At 45.7% G+C, this 22,183-nt stretch overlaps 3 protein-coding genes across 4 annotated transcripts; 1 reads left to right on the top strand and 2 right to left on the bottom strand.

Annotated features, from left to right (window-relative positions):
* Nucleotides 1–4,524: 4,524 nt before the first annotated feature.
* LOC117901764 (kinetochore and Eb1-associated basic protein) lies at nucleotides 4,525–7,188 on the bottom strand. Of its 2 annotated transcripts, none has more exons than XM_034812652.1 (4): nucleotides 7,047–7,188; nucleotides 6,904–6,993; nucleotides 6,689–6,847; nucleotides 4,525–6,616 (listed from the first exon to the last, which is right to left on the bottom strand). In XM_034812652.1, exons 1-4 carry the CDS (start codon nucleotides 7,103–7,105, stop codon nucleotides 5,143–5,145), a joined length of 1,782 nt encoding a protein of 593 aa, XP_034668543.1. In that variant the 5' UTR covers nucleotides 7,106–7,188; the 3' UTR covers nucleotides 4,525–5,142. The 2 variants fall into 2 exon arrangements, with proteins under 2 accessions (XP_034668543.1, XP_034668545.1); XM_034812654.1 differs by having other exon boundaries at nucleotides 6,689–6,844.
* A 1,288-nt stretch (nucleotides 7,189–8,476) lies between these two features.
* LOC117902683 (E3 ubiquitin-protein ligase Su(dx)) lies at nucleotides 8,477–16,006 on the bottom strand. The gene is made up of 6 exons (XM_034814216.1): nucleotides 15,752–16,006; nucleotides 12,461–12,772; nucleotides 12,254–12,396; nucleotides 10,097–12,192; nucleotides 9,832–10,030; nucleotides 8,477–9,774 (listed from the first exon to the last, which is right to left on the bottom strand). The coding sequence occupies exons 2-6, from the start codon at nucleotides 12,708–12,710 to the stop codon at nucleotides 9,505–9,507; spliced, it is 2,958 nt and encodes a 985-aa protein (XP_034670107.1). The 5' UTR covers nucleotides 12,711–12,772; nucleotides 15,752–16,006; the 3' UTR covers nucleotides 8,477–9,504.
* A 1,126-nt stretch (nucleotides 16,007–17,132) lies between these two features.
* On the top strand, nucleotides 17,133–20,463 carry LOC117902682. Its single transcript, XM_034814215.1, has 2 exons — nucleotides 17,133–17,297; nucleotides 17,413–20,463. The coding sequence occupies exons 1-2, from the start codon at nucleotides 17,240–17,242 to the stop codon at nucleotides 20,451–20,453; spliced, it is 3,099 nt and encodes a 1,032-aa protein (XP_034670106.1). The 5' UTR covers nucleotides 17,133–17,239; the 3' UTR covers nucleotides 20,454–20,463.
* The last annotated feature ends 1,720 nt before the right edge of the window (nucleotides 20,464–22,183 follow it).

Below are 22,183 nucleotides of genomic sequence, written 5' to 3'. Positions count from 1 at the left end.
ACGGGAAGACAGTGGGTGGGGGGCGGGGAGGATGTGTGTAAAAAAACTACTAAAGCAACCCACGTGAAAGTTATAACTTGGCATTAAATGCGAAAAACGGAACGTGGATAGCAGCACACCCGCACACCCGTACACCCGATGCCACCCCATAGATACACACATTTGCAGCAATAAAATGCAGTTGACTGCAACGAAAGGAGGGGCTGAGTGTGGGCGTGTGAAGATGCTATCCCTCAGCAGAAGGAGGAGGAGGAGGAGGCAGAACAGTAACAACAATGATGATGATGATGATGATGATGATGATGATCGGGGGCAATGTGTTGCACATTTTGGTGGCAAAGTTGCGCAAATGTGTGAAAATTGTACAATGCACAAATGCACAGCAAACACACACACACTCCACACTGTTGCACAAACAAGGAGCGAAAGGAAACAAGGGAAACCGGAGGAACCCGGAACCCGGAGGAACCTTGCAGGACGAGTGTAAAATGCAATTGAAAAATGCCACAGTTTTGCATAAATCAGCAGGAAAGCGCCGAAAATGGCGCACAAACAAGCAACAGCAGCAGGAGCAGCAGGAGCAGCGGCAGCAACCGGATCCGGATCTGGGCCCAGTTCGCAGGGTACCAATAACAACATGCAGCAAGACGAGCAGCAGCAGGAGCAGCAGAACAGGAGGAGGCCAGGAGCAAGGAGCAAACAAACATGGCCGCAGGCAACCCGTAAACATGGCCCACATGTCTGAGGGGCATGCAAAGAGAGAGAGAGAGAGAGAGAGTGGAAGAGTGAAGCAAAGAGCGTGCCATGCAGCCGCAGATATAATTTACTGATAATGCAATTGCCGTTTGAGCAGCGCCGCCACCGCCACCTGCTGCAATCCCCATGCCCGGCCCCACAGTCCCACTCTGTCCTTCTGTCCTTCTGTCCAGCTGCTGTTGATGTTACTGCTGCCTGCCATTGCTGTTGATGTTGCATTCCAGGCTAAGCCAACAACAAAAACAGCAACAGCAACAGCAGCAGCAACAACAAGACCAACAGCAACATCAACTTCCTGAAGTACGGAAAAGCGCTGAAATGTGCAGAAAAAAATTGAGCAATAACGATTACGAGTATCCACTCAGCAGAACGAAGGTGGAATGCCCTTTTACAGCAGAGGGGTGAGAGAGTTCATGTAGAGGGAAACCACATTAGCCTAGATTTTAAACAAGAAGTAGAGCCAGAAACTGGAGCGGAAGGAGCGGTGTGTGGCTTCAACTTATCCTTAGCTTTCGCTACTGTCATTAAAGTGATTCTGAAAGTTCTGCATGCTCCTCTGTGCAGCTTTACGATCGATTTAACTGGCTCTAATTAATTCTAGAAAATGTTAAGCAAGTAAAATTTAAAGGTAAGAGGGAGAGAGAGCTGTCCGCATATTATTTACGCATTTAATTTTAGTTTTTTGAGTGGTTGAAGATCGTTTGGAAAGATTTCCAGCCATTAGCAGTCAGCCATTCATTACAGTGACGATGTCTGGTTAAATGTAACGAGCTAGTTATTGCCCAGCGAAGAGCTGGCCGCCTGTCAAATATAGCGAACGTGGCACAAACTGCATAAATATTGCAATGCCATGACTCGGCGATGCCTGCGATGCCTGCGCTGCCTTGGTCATGCTGCAGTTGACATTTTTTTACTCCGCTCCCCTCCTTTTGCGCACTTTCAACAACCATGAAACTAGAAGTGGAGTGCAGTGCAGTGCGGTGCAGTGGAGTGGTGTGTATAGAAAACAGTTCAGTCAGCGAGTCGAGCCGAGTCAGACCGAGGTTGGGCCCTGCAACGCATACAAATTGCATTTGCTTCCGTTGCGGGATTCCAAATTAAAGTTCTTCTTCCCCACTCTCTTTCTCTCTCTCTTACCCTCGGAATTTGACTTAAAGCAGAGTTTGTACGATTGCCCCGAAGGAATGAGCCAGAAGAGCAATCGCTGCTGAACTTTGAAATTAAATAGAAAAAAACCATAAGAACAACAAAAGGCATGACTTTCCATTAGAGTGAAGTGAAGCAAAGCAAGCCAGAGAAAAAGTGTCGTTTGATTTTCAGCGATTCCCTCTTTATACGAAGGAAATTGGCAAAACAAAGCGCGTATCGTCTGTGATTTTTTTGCCGCGTGATTTACTTTTAATATACCCTCTAGCAGAGAGAGAGTAGAGGACATTTCGATGGGTTGTTTGAAGGGCATAGAAGGAGCTAATTTTGAGCATTTGTTCTGCTAATCGAATCAAAATTCCTGTCAATGATTCATGCTTTATGTAAGTGGAAAAACCACTCGATTGATGCACGATTTTATACGATATTTTAAGGAAAAATTGGTAATATTTTAGGCTTCTTCCATATGCCTATAAGTTTATATTCCTGAAAGACAAACCAACCTAAGTTAGTTGCAATTCTATCTGATTTTACTCACATAAATAATAATATTCAAAATTTTAAAGGGTACCCAATACTTCGACTCTCAACGGCTCGCCCTTAATTCTGGTTGTTTCGCGTATTGTTTTTGTTTGTTTAACAATTGAGTGACTCTGAAAGTTTCTTTGCGCGAACATGTACAGCATGGGACCTTACGCGTAAGGGCACTATTCTTACTATGTATATCATGTCATGTCATGTTGCTTTCAACTTTAAGCCATACTCGTGCCTAATTAACTCAATTCCAGCTTCCCAGCTTTGGAAATTCTTCATTAGCTGAAAGTCAAACTTTACGATATGCGATTATTTCAGTCCAGTGCCTAGGTAGCGCCGCCTGCCTTTTGGCTCCACAGAGAGCCAGCCTGCCAGCCAGCCAGATGCCTTTATGAGAGCAGGCTGCCTGACGAGGTAAGTGTTTGTTTTATGAGTGAAAATAATGGGTACTGTACTCCCTCATGCGGTACACGGCGCCACCACTCTTGGTTCTCCATCCATCCACCCACACCACACCACACCACCATAGAGCATAATTGTTTTAGCCCGAGTTGGCAGCGAGTTTTAAAGGTGTGGTTGCTATTCATTCATTCAGTTACCATGCAAAAATGTACAGCTTTAGGGTATAATGTGTTGCTAAAAATTCAAATACAACTGCAACTACGTACGGCAAAGGGATAAAAGAAGTACACAGCTTCTATAATATTTGTTAATGTTCAGGTATAAGTTCAAGCCTCTGATTCTGGGTAGTGTAAGTGCTTTCTCTCTACAGTAAAATCCATCTGCCAATTGACTAAAATGTATTGAAATATCAAGTCAAAGGCCTAGTTTTTAAAACTCATTAAAATTGTATTTACTTTCGTTTGAAATGCACTTTTTAATTTAGCAAAAATAAAATCCAATAAAGCGCATTAGTGGATATCCTTAAAGTCTAACATTTAAATAGATAAATAGATATCCTTTCAAGGTATTTTGGTTACCGCCCAAAGATGCCATACCCACGCACACATTGACTTCCTTCACCTGTCCTGTGCAGCATACACCACATGGCCACCCCATGCACACCCACCACTCAATGCATAGTCGGGCGGGGGAGGGCGAGTTATGACACTCTAGTTCGGAACAGATAACTATTCCGCAGAGTCTGGAGAGACTCTAACTATAATCTTGGCATTTCCACTATAAACACAGCCACACGGACACAAAACATTTTCTTTGCCTTTCGCATGGAAAATGCATATTTTTGTGTGTGTACCAAGGTATAAGCACATATGTACATGTACATAAATATATATATGTATATGTATGTACATAGTATATTTTTGCTTCAGTTGTTGTTATTGTTTAATTTGCGCAAAATGTTGTCTGTTTTCTTGGGCGCTGGCTCCTCGGGGGGTGACTGCTGTGTGTGGTGCGGTGTACTGTGGTCTGGCGGGGTGTGTGGTGTGGTGTGGTGTGGGGTGGGGGGCATTGTTGTTTTTAGACGGGAATTTGCATTCAAAATTTTGCATTGTACTAATGTTTGTTGTGTTGGCTTTCACATTTCCATTACACTAATTCATGTATTTTATTACACTTCCTTGCTTGCTTTCTTGCCTTGCATTTGACTTGCGTTTGCCTTGCCTTGCCTTGCCTTGGATTTGCGAAAGGCTTTAAACATTTTGTGGCAATGGAAATAATTTATGCAGCAGCCACACTGTTTAATTGGCACACAGACATACATACTTGCAAGTCTCTATGTATATGAGAGCTGCAACAGTTGCACAGTCGACGCTATCTTCCAGCTGAGTAATATGATTATTAGTTCCACTCTAAGGCACAAACACAGACGCATTATAAGTCTCACTCCTACAGCAAAATCCAACTGCCTCCACCCGTCATCATCAGTACTTGCAGTCCTGGCCCCGACCACTAAATTAATGCCAATCCACAGGCAAAGTCTTCTGCCCCACCAACCCACCAACCAACCAGCCAACCGCTGACTGACAATAATTATGAAGCGGAAAAAGTTAATTTTTATGAGGGTTTCCCTTCAAATACACTTACATCATTAGCCGTATAATAAATCAGGAAGGTGGCGTTGAAATTAAATTGCATTTTTGTTGTACATTTAATTGCTTGTGGAAAACTTTATAAAATGTGGATTTGTTCAGCTTAACTTTTAACTTGAATAAGGCAGGAAATTAATTATCATTTAAGCTTGAGTTTTAATCTACCATTTTTTATGTAAGAGATCGTTGAACTTAAGGCTTGACTTTTGATCATTTAAATTCATTTAAAAATGTAAAATCTGCTCAGTTTTTTTGCGTAATTCTTTTGGCTTATCCAAAGAGCTAGTCTCTCTGGGAAAGTGTACAACTGTTGCCAATGATTCATTCAAATGTCAATTACATGAACTTAAATCCAGGCCACGGGATCAAGGCAGTGACAGCAACCACCCTCCAGGAGGAGGCGGGAGGTGGTGCATGAGTAGGGACGAGCCTATTGTGGCGCACAGTTGACAAATTCAATTAAATAAATCTGTGAAATTCAAGGAGGAATTACTAAGCTTACTCTCAGCTTGAAATTTGGCTCAAAATGAAAATTACAAAACACGCAAATATTTGCTTAAATTAAACTCGTATGAGCTTCAGTTGAATGTTGTTGATGTTGATGTGAATTTGTACGTGTTTGTGCTGCTGCTTGTGCTGCTGCTGGTTTGTTTAACTAACTCTGTATCTCGCCGAGAGGCTGCTTTCTAAAGCAGCCTGCCTTGGCAACAGTGCTATCCATAAGGTGACGCCATTGCTGCAGCCTCTCCCGGCGCTCTTGTATCTCCTCCGTCGTGGGATACAAAGGCAACTGCAGAGATTTGGGAAAGGTGGCTTTAAAGGCCAACGAGTACTCAAAGTCCCGCATGTGCACGTTGTAGGCTTCGATGCTGTCCATTAGGTGCTTCCGCGAGCGCTTCCATCGCAGCTTGGCGATGCTCCGACGCTCGGCAATATCCTGCTGCCGGCGACGGTACACCTGCAGTTCATCGCAACGTTCGGCATGCAGGTCAAGCAATCTCGCATATTCCTGGTAGCTGCACCTTTGGCTTCTTACACGATCCTGCGGTGACTGCAGCATTTGCTTCTGTCGCCAGGTTTCGGTGCACAAATGACTGAACCTGCCCTCATACGCCAAGGACTCGGCCAACACGGATTCAAGCTTTTCCTGGCAGTTGGTTAGCTCTTGCTGAAGGCTGTCCCTTTGTTCCAACTGCTGCTGCAGCTGCTGCTGATCCTGAACTGTGCTCAACTCCAGCTGCTTGGGCTCCAGTTGTAGGGATTCCAACTCCTGCTGCAGCGCAATGATATCATTGGAATTGCCGCATTCCTTTAGTAGTTCATTAAATTGTTGTTGCTCTAATTGAAGACTGTTTTCCGATGCTTGCCACCGATGGTACTCCTTTGCCATCAGCACAAAGGATTTCTCATCCAGTGACGAGTCTGCCACAAAGGGAAACTCACAGATCGATTCCCCCCGTGTTGTGGCGGTGACTGCAAAATCCAATAGAAAGTCCAGCAGGTCCAGCACATGGGCGATGACATGCTGTGTTCCCGGCATCAACAGCCAGCTCCTGTTCACCTTCTTGGGATACTTGAGCTGCTGCAGGGCATCCATCAGCTGCTCCGCATAGCAGGCCTTGCTCAATGACCCCGCCGCTACCCCAGAGTGGGGCAACAAATGCCTCACAATGCTCACAAAGTCCGCAATAGTCATCTGGCGCAGCCGTCGCTCTGTACTGCTGCCCCAACCCTCCATCTCCTGCTGTAGGTAGGCTGTGAGCCTTTCCAATTTCGGCCCCATCGACTCCTTGCCCTGCACGTGCCGGAACTCCAGCCGTCGCTTTGTTATGCCTAACTTTGTTATGTGGGGTGTTTCTGTCTCCGCCCTCGATGCGGATGCGGATGTGTGGGGGAACAGCTGCTGCTGATGCTGCTGCTTGGGATACGAGAAACCAATGGAGGGCACCAACAGCCTGTTTGCGGCGGTGCCTGGTATTGGGGATTTGTGATTCTGGCGACCTATTCTCGTTGCGGAGGCTGTCCTACGAGCGCTATCCCTCTCATCCTCCCTACGCCACCGCTCCCGCAGTTCCTTGGTGCGCACTGGCAGCGGCGGCTCTGAGCAGGGTACGACTGCGATGCGACAGCTATGGGTGTAAACCATATTTCGGCATCAAACTTTGCTTTGTCTTTGCACATTGTTGAAACATTTTACATACCGCATCTCTGGTGTTTTGTGTATGTCTCCTCTGTATGTCATGTTTCCGAATGCATGGGCTGACGGTGAACGGACGGCCCTGGATGCAGATGCAGATGAGGCTTGGCGCTGTCGCTCCAGCAATTCCTTGGTGCGCAGCGGTTCCAAAAAGTTGGGGCTGCTGAAATTTCGACAATATGTTACAATGATCTTCACGTACGCAAAAGTATTACCAACCGCATCTCTGGAGTTTTCTGCTGGCTTGCCTGACGCTGTTTCTCCAGCAGTTCCCTGGTCCGCCGCGGATCCGAAATCTGTGCAGAATTGCTGAAATCGCATAAATATTAGTTTCATTTACATGTACAACAACTGCTACTCACCGCATATCTGGTGTTTTGGGTAAATCCAACAAATTCGCAGTTTTTATAGGCTTATCCATCCTGGTTTTGAGTGTTTTTTATAAATATTTTCAATCTGTAGCGCACAAACGATCGACAGAGCATCTGTGCGAATGGCACATTACGGATCACCACTGTGAATGGCAAAATATCGCCTGCTATCGATGCTCTCGATAACAATACAAATGCTCGACGTTAAATTCAAATGTGGGATTTAAATGGATGCACACACATGAAAGGCATCCAGACAAAGGAATCAACACAATTATGCGCAATATGTGCGCCAGTGCGATGCAAGCAATCAAACAATGGCCACATCCATGGAATTTGGGGTCTGGTTAACTGCATTTTCTACCAATTATGTGCCGCCACTTCGCTTAACATTTATGAACTTTGCAATTTAAAAATTGTATCCGTTGGCAAAGCAACGCGAAACGCCCTGGCGGCCGGGCCCCACTACAAATGCATAAATCATGAATGAAAGTGAAAATTGGTTGCACCTACCAGGTGCTCCCAGGTGCAAAGGGCACACAGAAACACACTCTACTCACACGCTGAGAGGCGCCATCCTGCTGCCACAATGGCTCCGCTCTTGCGCTTTTTGGGGGGCATAATTACAAAACAATACAAGCGACGGGGTGCCCAGGAGCAGAGAGCCCTGCAGGAGAGAGCCTGGAGCAGCACACCCTATGCCAAGCCATGCCCTGCCATTCCCAGTGGCGAGCAACAAGCACCAGCATCAACAATAGGTGGGGCAGACGGTGTTCCGTGGTGTTTTCGGGGCGTGGTTGACTTTTTATCTGTGTATTTGCTGCTGTTGTTGTTTTGACTGCTGCGTTTTTGCAATTTAACCGCAATAAATAATAGAGAAGCTTGTTAAATTTCGCCACCCCCACACGCAACACACAAAACTCGAGGGAAAAATGTGGGTTAGGCAACGCCTCTTGTAACTATAACGATGATGTTATCACTGGGTCTCTCCTCTCCTGCGCTGTCTCCTCTACACTCCATTTGTGGCCGGATTCTGTAACCGATTTGGTGGCTGCACTGGCGGGAGCACTGGAATGGAAATTGCAGTGTTTTTCGCGCATATTTTGTATGTAATACATTTTAATTGCGAGACATTTAAAATGCATAAAATGCAACCAAAAATGCGCCTAAAATAATTACATTTATTGCCGCATCGGCAAATTTCAGAGAGGCTGACTAAGCACACAAATGTCGATGGCACCAGCGGCAGTTGAAATGCCCCCTGGGGGGAAATCCATCAACAAAACACGTTCCGTCCGTCTCGTATATCACTAAATAATTTTTGCATTTATTTTATATAATACAGTACACATTGCATTAAACTAAATAAAATCTATTTAATATATAATATATATCATATACATATACATATATATATATTTTTATAATATGTAATCCGTACTCTCTTACAACACATTTCATTCCTTCTACTATAAAGATTGCTCACGCTCACACACATACGACGAGTATAATCATAATCAGTAACCCCATTCAAGAGGATATATGCTATATATATATATTATTATTATATATACGTAATACACGCATCGCATCGCCTGCCATTTGATCCGTTTCCTCCTCAACATCCTCCACGTTCTTAGCATTCTTTTTGTTAACAACAATTATTGCTATTTGAGTTTATTATTATTGATTTGTAAGTGTATTTTGTGTGTTTTTGCGTGTGTGTTTAAAAATCCTAAACATATATTTTTCTTGCGGTGTGTTTTTTTCGGTGTTCCATCATCTCACGATATTTCTCTTTCTGTATTTTGTGTGGGATATATATTTGTTTATATTTAAAATATATTTCTATATATATTTATATTATAGTATTTGTGGTGTGTTAAACAATTGAACATGTTAAAAACAGTTTTGCCTTGTCGGCTAGTAAACCCAAAAAATGTCCCCATCCTCTAACAATGGTTGCCTGTGTGTACATACTCTTTTCTCGTGTCAAACTATTTACAATATAATTATGGGGTAGGGCAGGGGCAGCAGTAAGGGATCAGGGCTCGTTGTACTAGAATTGAACTAGAAGCAAAAGTGGGATGAGAAGCGGGTGTAGGGGGATTGTTGTTGCAATCTTATGGCAAAACATGACACTCAACTCTCTCTCGGGGATGCGATTGCAGGATTATAGATTATAGATTACAGATCTTTTAGGTGGTAGGCGAACATAGGAATTATATAGACGACACGACATACAAAAAATGTTGCTGTGTGTGTGTGTAATACATATACATATACATACGTAAACGTAAACGTAATAATAATAACAGTAACTATATCAACGCAACATTATGGACGTTCGTTCACAAGGATATGGGTGCATGGGTGTAAGGGGGAATGGGACAGGCGCTCAATTGGAATTAAACATTAATCAACAAACCGACCACAAATCAACTGCCACTCATTCCTGACAGAAGCCCTCAGTCTCCTCAATGGCAAAGGTCAACTTCTCCACCAGCTGGTCATAGCTCTTGTACGGCGGCAAATCCAATCGATTGAAGCACGTATGCGAGCGCGGCAGCCACGTCTCCTTACCCACCTTCTCGATGCAGAATCGCTGCGGCCCATTGGAGCCCATCAGCTCGGCAAAGCCGCCCACAGGCACACGACACGTCCCCGTCACAAACTGCAGCAGGCGGGCGCGTTTCTCATTGTCCGTTTCACGTACAAACTATATGGAAGGGTGGGATTAATAGCGAACGATTAACCTCGTGGACATTGAACTCACCTGCCAGAACCAGACCACCTGCTTGGAGTTGCGATTGTAGTGCCTGTAAATGGTGTTACGCTGCCAATCCTCGACATCCACATCCTGCATGCCGCACAAGATCAGCTCCAGTTCGCGCTCATCAAAGTACTTTAGCCACTCCAAAGGTACAACCTCATTGAAGCCCTCCAAAAAGGTTTTAGTCTGCTGCTCAATGCCACTAAAAGATGCAGAAATAAAAACAATTTAAATATATGAAAACATTAATCCCTTTCTGCTGACTTACCGTGTCATACGCCATTCCGTCATAAGCGTTATGTACTCCTCTTTGTTCTCCTCGTTCACGCGCTCCTTCTCACCGTTCTCCTTCAGCTCGTGGTGGATTATCTGGCCGAGGACTTCAAAGTCCACGCTGAACCACAGCTCAAGGCCACACTCATCAATGTTGTTGTCCTTGACCCAGATGAGGGAATTGTAGAACTCTGGATCAATCGTTTCGATGTCCTTGATGGTCAGCTTCTTGTTGAGCATCCGCTTGTAGAAGGGCATCGTGAAGCCGCTGTAGATGAACCTCCCGTGGTACAGGGCCATGGCAATGAAGCGTCCAATGAACTTGAAGTACTGCAGATGATCGGGATTCACGTAGGAGGCGGGATTGATCTGCAGACTGTAGTTGTTCTTGTTGGCATACTCGAACAGGCAATACATGGGATTGAGCACCTCGTGCGACAGCAGGAAGAACCACTCCCTGGAGACGCCACCGTAGTCGAGTCCCTCCTCGCCACGGAAGATGATGTACAGGCGGCGACGCAGCTCGTAGGCGGGCAGACGCATTATCTGATGGTACGAATCCTCGAAGAGCGTCTGTCTCGTCACCGTTATCTTGATATGCGACGGCAGGGCATTGCTCTGACACAGGTATCGGAATTGCGACAACTTCCAGCGGAAGCTGCGCTCATAGGCACGCGGAACGCCATACACACCCTTAGCGCCCTTGGGCGCTCCCGGACGCGGATCCTCGAAGGTGGTTCGCCTCGTATTGTGATCCACAAAGAAGCGCTCGCCGGCCGCCGTGTAGCGTATCTCCCAGCCTGGTGGCAGTGGGCCCTCGTTGATGAGGCTCACCTCCTGGCCTTGTGTGCGTGGATCCTCCCACTGGGTGGTGCGGTTCTTGTGGTTCACAAAGTACACACGATTGTCCGATTGCACCTTCTTCTCCCAGCCATCGGGCAGCACACCCAACGCATCCTCATCGTCCTGTGTCACCTGAGCGGTCACCGCCGTCGGCTGCTGCTGCTGGGAGTACAAATACCGCTGATTGCCCTGCGACACCACGTGTGCGCGCTGTCCCTGCCAGTGCTGGAAGTGCATCAGTCGCTCACTGTTCGGCCGCTGCCAGGTGGTCTTCCGTGTGTTGTGGTCCACATAGTAGACGCGTCCCCGTCCATCCTTGCGTATCTCCCAGCCGGGCGGCAGCGGCGTTGGCTTCTCCCAGTACGTGGAGCGCGTGTTGTGATCCACATAGTAGCGACGTCCGTACTGATCCAAGCGTATCTCCCAGCCAGCGGGCAGCGGCTCATCATCCGCTGGTTGTGGCTGCAGTTGGGGATCTGTGCTCTGGCTCACGGGCAGTCCAATGCCCGCCTGCTGCTGCTGTGTATCCATTGGTACTCCTGGACCCGCTGGCATGTAGACACCAGCTGGTGGTGGTGGATTCTCTGGCATCACGCCATTGGCATACACCTGCGTCATGGGCCGTGGCGGTGCCACAACTGTCGCTGGCGGCTGTTGTGGATACGGTGCTGTTTGCGGCACAGCCGCTGCTCCTCCGCCGCTTCCATTAACCATCCTCAGGGGTTGCTGTTGCTGCTGCTGCTGCATCTGTTGTTGTTGCTGCTGCTGTGGTGGTGCCTGTTGCTGCTGCTCCCACACGGGTGGCCCTAGTATGGCCGCTCTGGTATCGACACCATTCGAACTCATCGAACGATTGGCAAGTGGCTCCGGATTGCTATTGCTATTGCTTGAACGCAGCCGCATTCTGGCCCTCACTCCGCCGTAGATCATGCAACTACGGCCAGCGGCGGCTGGATCGCTTAGGGCTGGATTCACCGCCTGGACGGCATTGCCATTCTGTTGCAGCTGCAGCTTGCTCATGTCCAGCTTCAGGCCATTCAGTATGGCCACAAGTTCGCCGCTCTTGGTCTGACGATTATCCGACTTGGAGGTGACAAACAGATCGATGGTCAGCTCCAGGAACTCACAGCGTCCGTTGTAGTGCTGCAGAATGTGGGCCAGATGGATGATGCGCTCCCCTAGCATGGCATCCTTGCGGAAACTCGAATGATCCAGCACCTTAAAGTGCAGCGTGGAGTTGGGCGTAATCTACAAAGAGGTGGAAATGGTCAGGAGTTTCAATCAAAGGAGTTTCATTCTGATTACTCACCAGCACTGTAAACTCTTCGTTCCATTTGGGCAGATAGCTATTCTTCACTTGGTCTGTCTTGCGCTTACTTTTGCTATCAATCAGCAGCTCCACATAGGGATTTGGCTTGAGGAAGCCATTGTTGCGCAGTGATGCCTCCTCGACTGCAAAGAAATGTAACATTTGATTCGAGGTTTCCTTGGGTTTTCTCTTTGTTTTGCCACTCACTTGTTACGCTTAATTGATGATATCCTTGATTGACGGCACTGGCACCGACACTTCCATTGCCACCGCCGCTGCTGCTGCTCAAGCTGCTGTTGCTGGCACTGCTGTTGCTGCCACTTGCCACACCCACACCCACACCCCCTGGATTGCCCACGTTGGCTGTGGCCACGCCACAGTTCAATGTTTGTCCGCCCTCAATGATGCCACCTGCACCGGAAGCTGCACCTGCTGGCAGCCCATTTCCATCGGCCATTTGTGTTGCTTTTTATGCGAGTGTGTGTTTCGTCGTCTCCTCCTTGGACGCTCCTTTGGGCGCTGCAAAAAGAGAACACACAGAAAATGTGAAATGTTGAATAGAATTTAGTACACGACAAAAAAAGGCCCCAATTGATAAGAGCTGATAAGATTGTGAGGTGAATTGTTGGTGCCACAATGGAAGTTCAAGGTTCTAAATATATCATTTTAAAACGAATTTCCAGGAACCAGAACAGACTTCCGTTGCAAAAAAAGTTACGCTGTTTCCACAGAGTCTTATTTTGCTGCTGGTTTACACTTTAGATCACGTAAAAACTCTAATCGTTTTGGCAGCTTTCGAGATAATTAAAGCTCTGTATATCATTATGAAAGCGAATACATACCGATAAGATAAACGCTGTTTAACTATAGTACATGTATTTATGTACCTTCATACATTTATACGACCCATTTCAGACTAAACTTTTTGCAATGACTCCTCGAACTGCTCTATTTTTTGGGTAAAATAAAATTCCCGCTTGGATGTGGGTTTTCTTTAATTTTTGTTAGCTAATCATCAGATATGAGCGTGTAAATATTACCACTGTACATGCCACAGTGCGTGCTATAAATGTAAGTAAGCAAAGCACAGGGGTAGAGGAAAGAGTTTTTAATTTAGAATGGATTTCACGATGGAGAAGCTAAGCCTTCAACAGACCTACAATTCTGGGACGTACTGCCACTAAGTTCTGCCCATAAACTAACGATAAAATCGAAATGCTTCCTCATCGATCTACAGAAAGTGAAACCTTAAGCGCTTGCAGTTCTGTGGAGCACCCAGACCGCGTGTTATTAATTTTTCGCCTTTAATTTGCGGCTGTCATGGCATGGCATACAATGTACATTTTCCCCACCAATGAGCGACTGGTCATCCATAATTTTGATAGCAAACACTGAGACACACAAGCCGCAAGCAGTGCACACACATCAGGCAATGGCAGACAATGGACATACGAGTACACACTCTACAATAGATTGTATAATAATACTCTGGTAATGCGGTGCGGGGGGAACGGACGCGGAGGGGTTGGGGAGTGTGACTCATCAACAACGGTAAACCCGTATACAGTTTCGATTGTTGAATGGACACACTGCATATTTCATATTGATTTGATTGGTGTTTCATTTGCTTTTGCTGGGTGGCACTGGCTGCTGCTGCTGGCTGGCTGCTTCTGTTGTTTATTGAATGCACAATTTTGGTTGACTATGTCGCCTCACAAACTTTTCTGAAAACACGTGAACAAGTGTAGATAGACGTACACGTACACGTATGTACACTTTTGCGGTAGAGTGTATGAATATTTGCCAAGCGACGACGACAACAGTTTGTTCAATTATGAAAAACGGTCAACCGTGTGGAGAGGCGCTAGAGACAGCTGTGATTACAAGTGTCTACTATGTATAGTAGTACATATGGAAGTGTAGCACATAGAACACGATTCGTACAAAGTCTGTTTGCTGATATTTAATGCAAACAAGCAGCAGGGAGGAATATCATTTAGAATGCAATTAGCATTGGTTTTACCCGCTATGCTTTGACAGCTTTATCTTGGCTAAATATTTATGTGCAGAAAAATAAATCTTATCAAACGTCGGAAGTATGTACAAAATAGAGTTCATATAAGAACAATAACAACGAGCGTTATATGTGAGTATTTCGAGTACAAGATACACATAACCGCTAATTAAAAGTTATTGTTTTTCGTTATTTATTTGCTGTTTTAATGAGCAAATGTTTTTAATTTGAAAGGAAACTAGGAAATTAGAGGAACGAAAGAAAAGCAAGACACGTACATGATCTATATTCTGTTTGTATTATGTTTTGGATTATAATGATTTTGGGAAGATAGATCGATATCTATATAACTTTATCAAAGATGAGCTGAATTCACGGAAAACTGCTTGTTCTACAACATTTTGGGGGAGGTATAAGAAGCTTTATATGAATGCGTGATTTGTCTGGGATTCATGATGAAATTTGTTGATTGTCTAGCATTTATAGTTTGTAGCCCCTACGTAGTATTCGTATAGTTTCTGTGATTGGCAGATTCATCTACTACACTCGTAAATGGTGATTCATGAGGGCATTTTTCATGCAAAACGTTCTAGATCTTTGAGTGTTGCATGCTGCAACAGCATACCCAAAATCCGCCCAGAAATACCGATTACTGAGTAATGATGATAATAAATACTTGAAACAAAGAATCGAAGAGTCAGTCGCCTGATAGGAGAGGACTTATCTGTGAGGGAAGGCACAGGCTGAGCGGCGGCGGCCATTATGGGCAGAGTGAGTGCAGCTCAGCAGGAAAAGCGAAAAATGTGTAATCAGCGAGGCGAGACGCACAGAGAGAGACAGCGACAGACACAAAAACAGTTGCAACAGCTGGCCCGGACGACCGGGTTCCGCAGTGCCCAGAGGCATAAGGGGCTGAAGTTGTCAATAAATCAAGCGACAAAGTGCATTTTTAGCTGCTGGCGGGCGGGGTGGAGTGTGGGGGTGGTATCAACGTTAGTGCACCTGAACTACACACACACGTACCAACTTGCACATACATTCTATCAACTTGAACTTCCATGACGCTGGCCGCTGTCGCTTCTTTATAGAAATAGAGTATCGACCGATTGGTACACGCACTAGCGCACCCACACACACATGCGCCGCCACTTACAATTACAGTTACAAATATTCGTGGTCATGTAACGCACGCCAAAAAAAAGCTGCTCCCTCGCTCACTACATATGCACACACATGTGTAGGTGTGTGTTTGTGTCACTTTTTGTTTGTAATTGAGGCAAAGGTCGCGGCAGGGTATGTACCGCCCGATGCGACCCTAGCCAGAAACACCAACAAACACCTTTCAGAATGTTGGCCAAATGGAAATTCCAATGCACAAAGGTGTTTTGCATGCCCGCAAACAATTTCCACTTTAATGTGTACCAACTTGGGGTCTGGCGTTTTTTTTTCTTCTACCTGCGCCTTCTTCTTTGCCTTCGTCTTACCTTCTTCTGGCGCTACTCCTCGCTCGTTCGTGTGAGCCTGTGTGTGTGTTCGTGTGTATTGCTGGTTTGGCTGTTGGTGGGTTCTGGGCTTGGTTTCTTGGCTGCTTCACAATTGTTTGCGTTGCTTATTTGTTGCACGTAAATCCGCCAAGCAGAACTGATATTATTGTAGAACTATTAACTAATAGTTTATTTGTTATTGTGCTGTTTTCGCAGGCAAAGCAATTTCTTTGCCATAGTGTTACGTTAGAGATGGGAAAACTGATGAAATTGGCTAGCTATCGATATATATTTCGTTTCCATAGTGTGACGGCAGACCTTCAAAAATATACCGAAATAATACTTATTTTAAAAATATACCGTAAATATACCATTTCCTATAAAGTTTCCCTCGAATTTGATATTTTGCCCAATATTATCAGCTAGTTAGGATGCTCAGCGCTAAACATATAGTTGTGTCCAATTGATGAATCAAATCAAGAATTCAACGGTAAAAAACGGTATTTCAGTATTTTTCTTATTCGTCACCCTCTTGTACAATTCACCAATGTAGATGGCGTGTAGAAATGTAATTTAGCGCCATTTCCCAGGCCACTGAATACTAATTCACGGTCAACATCGAATTCCTAATCGTTTGCTATCAAAATCTCCACTTATTCGAAAATGTCGAAAAAAACTGATGGTCAGAAATCGATAGCACTATCGGTGAGAAACCGATATTGAAGTATGGGCACACTTTTCAGATGGAGATGGAACTAGCTCAAACTCGTTCCCACGTAATTCGAATTAGAAGCGCTAACTTTGAAAGTTGCAAGTAATCTTGAAACACTTTCAACATGAAAGAAATTGTACTTGTTGCTTTGATTTTCTGATTTTAAATAATTATACTCTCATACTCTTCCTGCTATTTATATTGACATTACCAATTTAATTGGGTTTATAAAATAAATGCAGTCTAGCATTTTTTGTAGCCGCCATAGGAATTTTACTGAATTTATGACACAGCTATTACTTAATAGTCTACATTTTTTATTACATTTCATCATGTAAATAAATTCGTTTCCGCAAACAAACAACGCACTAAAAGTGAAATTTCATGAATCTACTCAAAAATTTCGAATGGAAATAATTCAGTTATTTGTTTAAACAATTAATAGCAACTACCCAAAATGCGAGAGAGGCAAGTTCCATTAGGGCGCCAGAGAGCCACGGAAATGCTCCAACTTAAACGTCTGTTTGCTTTTGCTGCTCTGCTGCTGCTCTTTTTCACACTTTTTCCCCGAGAACGACTCAAAGACTCTCCACCGACCACCGACTTGGGCCGCGACAAAGTGAAAATGATCAAAATTTAATGTCAAACCCCCAGCGGATGGTCAGTCATTCGTGTCGAGAGCTCTGAACGCAACGGAAGTCGCGAGGGATTACGTGTGAGCGAACCCAAAGGAAAAAGTGGATTAATCGCAGGATACGTGGCAGGGAAAACTCAAGATGAGAGGCCTGGTGATCTACGCGTGGCTGCTAACGGGTTTATTTTACTTTTCCGAAGGTAAAATTTAATAGAAAAGTGCAGTGAAAAAGAAATATAAATTAAAGTGACTTAATTAAATCTTTTATCTTCCCAATTTCCATTTATTTTCGTTTCTCTGGCAATTTTGAATTAGGCAAACCCTGCCCTGAAAAGACACGCCCCCACAAGACACGCTGCGACGCCTACTACAAGTGCCGCGAGCTGGCCACCAACTCGCACGTGTGGGTGCCCGTAAAGTGCAACGAGGGTCTGGTGTACGAGACGAGTCTGGGCGGTTGCGTCCTGCCTGGCGAGGACTGGGAGTGCATCACACCCAGCGAGTTGGCAAGCTCCACGCCTGCCAGCAGTCAGCCGGATGCGGATATTTTGATTGTAAACGACATGGATGAGGCGGGTCTGCTGCCCAGGGAGTCCTCTCCGCATCACGAGGAGCACGAACACCACGATGATGGCACAGTGGAGATAGTCCTGGACTCAACGCTCAGCAGTGAGGAGCAGGAGGGGGAGCATCAGAGCTTCACACAAAGCCACGACAAAGAGAGCTCTTCCCTACAGCACTTTGACTCCAGCGGCGATGGCGAGCTCATGGAAGTGGACAGCCCCACGCCAACGATTGAAAATCGCGAAGACGAATTGGAATTACACAACGAACACAGAGAGGAAATAGAGCACTTGGAACACCGACCAGATGTGGAACAGCTTAAAGCGGAACTAAAGCAAGTCGCGGATGTGAGTGAATTGGCCAAACCGGGCTCCCAGATCGATCCACAGCTGACGGCGCACCTGCAGCGGCTCTCCCAATTGATCGATGGACTGCAGCAGACCTACAAGAAGACGGACAAACTGCAAGCGGACATGCGACCGGATCAGCTGAATGCCTTTCTGGCGCACTTTGACATCAAGAATCGCTACGAGATGATGAATCCCATGGAGGCCACCACCACCCAGCAGATGAGTGCCACCTCCACCAGCACAACGACACCGGAGCCGCCGCGCTACAGCAGTAGCACGAAGCTGCCACAAGCGAACAGCAACAAGACACGACTGCAGGAGCATCTCTCAAAGCATCGACTGGAGCCGGAGACAAAGCTAATGCTAAGCAATGCCCTGCCCTTCTCGGGGGGCACGGGTCAGGGGTATGCCAACTCGCAGATTGTGGTGAATCGACCCGAGGGTTCGGTGATGTTTGCTCTCCCGTCGCCACAGTATGGCATGAGCCAGGAGCAGGGCGGTGGCTCCTCTTATCCCTTGCATCAGAGTCACTCGCAGAGTCACTCACAGAGTCACGAATATAACGATCATGAGCCCAAGATTTCAGAGGATACGCTCAAGACGGTGTTGGAGCTCTCGAAGCAAATGATAGCTGCACAGAATGTGCCCAAAGTGCTGCCAAATCCGGGGTTCAATGGTTACTATGCTCAACCCATACTGCAGCCGGTGTACCTGTCGGCACATGGCAATCCCTTCCAGCAGTACTATGCCCCGCAGCCAATGCCCAGCCACTATATGCACCACAAGACGCACTCCTCGGGTGGCAGTTCCAACGGTGGAAATGGAGGCTACAACAAGCCCAGCACCACCATCATACACAACAATGTCATTCCAGTGCATGTGTCCAGCACCAGCTCGGGGGAGAAGGAAGTGCTGGACACCTACGGGCACAGTTTGGGTGTGTACCCGAGCCTGGATAAGCATCAACCTACTGGCATGGATTACATGACCACAGCACGACCCACATCCAGTCAGTATCCCTCGCCCTTTGCCTCGGAGTACACTGTGACGACGCCGCGACCCTTCCAGGAGCAGCCATCGGCCGCCACAGTGTCCACCTACTACACGCCCAGTCCGCATCTCAGCGAACAGAATGTGAACCGCATCTTCCAGCCCACCGAATCGTATCCCACCTTGAATATGCCGCGACCCATGGACATGTCCATGTTCCCAGGCGGACACTTGGAGCCGGGACAGGTGAGCATCCGACCCAATTCGCAGAAAATCGAAAGCATGGAGATGGATGGCGGGGCTGACGAGATGATTAAGGCCAGTTATGGGAATGTGAATGGAAATGGGAATGGGAACAGCTCCCCGCACGTACTGACCTACAGCAGCGATGGAGGCATCTCTGGAGGCGGCATGAGCCATCAATTAGCACCTTCGGGGGCATATCTAGATCAGAGCTACAATCAGCAACAGCAACAGCAGCAGCAACAGCCTCAACAGCAGCATCATCATCCGTACATGCCACGACCGACAATGAGCAGCAGCATGTACAGCGACTCTGAGGGCAACATGGAGCTCAATATGTTCAGCAATATGAATCCCTACACGCCGGAGAAGGTCAAATATGGTGGCGGATCCTCCGGCAATCCCTCACCCCACGGACAGCTGGTCAACTTCAATGGGAACTTCATTAGTTTGGATGTCTTTCAAAAGTCCATACTGCCACTGATGACCAAATCGCCTGGGGCAATGTCAGAGCTGGGCAATGTGGAGGTCATCACCTGCCAGACGGGTGTGCGGCAACCCAATCAAACGGATTGCACTCGCTACTTTGTGTGCAGCAAGAAGGATGGCAAAGTGTTGTCCTACTCGTGTCCACCCTACACGGGATTCAACAAACAAACGAGGATCTGCGATGCTCAAACATACGCACAGTGCGGCAGTGTGATGCCTGCCTTCAATGGTTATACCATAGACAGCAATAGGCGACTGCAGATGGAGGCCATCAAGATGTTGAGCGAAGCCAAGAGGCGACAGGAGGCGGCACTGAAGGCACAGAACATTGCCAGTCTGCTGCAGCAATATGGAAACACTCAGCAGAGTGGAGTTTCATCTGGCATCTCCTCCAACATTGAACAGGATTCCATGGACAATGGTTATATGGTAAACCTGTCCGATCTGAGTCCGGCCACAACCACAGCCAGACCCATCATCATACAATCGAGCAGCAATTCCATTGGATCCCCATCTGGATCCTCTGGGTCCGCGAAGAAGCGAAAGTACTACTGCAAGGAGGGCGACAAGATACCCGATCAGACATCCATCAGCAGCTACTTTGTGTGCTACAAGAACTCGCAGGGCCAGATGAAGGGCCACAAGATGAACTGCTCCAAGAGTTTGCTCTTCTGCCCCAAGACGCTCATGTGCACGCTGGCCTCCAAGTGCCAGGACTAAGAATCACATCACTCGGAACTGGGACACTCTGGCGGTGTCTGTTCAATGAGAATTTTTCCACATTTGCCACCTAAGTTATTATTTGCCTAGTTGTCTAAGTAATTTATTCTAATCTAAGCCAAAAGACCATTAAACTTCTGAAAACCCGAAAAATAATGCTTCAGATTGGTTTTGCTTTTTCGTTGTGTGTCGTGTTGTGATTTTCTTTCTTTTGTTGGGGTCACGTGAAAGTTGCTTGACTCGAGCTTGTTCTAGACCAGAAAAGACCTTGCCCTTCCAGTTTTTTTGGCACTTGGAAAAAAAAACTGACCTTCTTAAATGTATTCAAAACGTGATATATGCCAGGCGGTCACTTCAGTACTCGTACAGGAGCGGATTGGGGTAGGCCAGGCGCTGTAATTACAATAAGGAAATCAAAAAGGAATAGAGGTTCGAGAAAATAAGGATGCTAATTTAGTTTCGGATAAAAAATTAGTTTCAAAAGAAATTATAAAGATGATATCCTAAATTAAATATCTAGGATAGTAAAGTCTTTCATTGTTAGATTACGTGCAATTTTCTGCGGTATTTAAATTCCTGGAAATTATTGTGTTCAATATAAATGCGAGTATCATAGGTTAGTTATCTGTTGCACTGCAAAGTTGCACTGTAGCATAATAGTATTAGTAAGTATAAACGAAACGAAACAACATGAGTACGGCCACAAATATCTTTATTCCCACAATGTCTCCACCAAAAACAAGTACCACAACTTAAAGCTAATTCCGCACCTGTACTACGGAAAGATTTTCACTTTTTTAATGTCGCCATGAAGTCTCTTACTTGCTCGTGGCTTTTGGATTTTTGCTCAAAGTTAATATTATATGCAGCAGTTGACATTTATGCTCAGGCACTCAAGATCTAGTTCAATTACAAGCCCATTATTGTGAGCATAAAAACACAGTGCAAGTGTACCAAAAATATGTACATAAAGTTGTCAACTGGTTCGCTCAAACTTATGTCTCGTTCACTCAGTAGAATTTGGCTAATTGTGAAATGATTAGGATGAATGAAAGTTCATTAAAAGTTTGCGAAATTTATGAATGAGTTAAGTGAAGATGGTGCTACACCAGAAGAAATATGTTTAGATTGAGATAATAATACTAAGGAATTTTGACATTACTCCTTTTATATCCACAGATCTCCTAAAATCTTGTGGGGGAAAAAAAACTAGAAATCCTCAAAATGTATCTTAGACACTTTCCTTTTCAGATTTTTCTGTGCCACATCTAAACACATTTGCAAGAAAATGCCAAATTGTACAAGACTTTCGCTTAACCTTCACCTGGGATGGTTGACTGTTCTTATCTTACATTTTACTCTATTAAAGCAATGTCCCAAGATGGTTTCTTGACCCTTTCCATTGTAGAGAGATCTCTGTGGTTGTGGCGCGTGGCACGTCTGCGTGTGCCCAACATCTAGAAAGTGACAGTTTTTTTATGAACACTTCTAGGTAAGATATACTTTCTCCCTCGGTCGCGCTCGGGCGCCAAAGGCCTCAGCCCTTTCATGCTGTCTATATTCATACTCTAATTAGTTGCTAATAATTGTTTAAATGCAAACGCACACACACAGATACTCCACATTTGTTTGTATGTGTCAGGAGCACGCGTTTGCTAGAAATTGTTGATTTGGTCGTTTGTAATTTGTCACTCACGTTCCCCTCAACTCTCACTGGGCGCTGCCTCAAG

Source organism: Drosophila subobscura, chromosome U, assembly GCF_008121235.1.
Source record: "Drosophila subobscura isolate 14011-0131.10 chromosome U, UCBerk_Dsub_1.0, whole genome shotgun sequence".
Taxonomy (NCBI): Eukaryota; Metazoa; Arthropoda; class Insecta; order Diptera; family Drosophilidae; genus Drosophila; species Drosophila subobscura.
The sequence above is the reverse complement of the archived record's forward strand: the minus strand, read 5'-3'. Positions and strand labels throughout refer to the sequence as shown.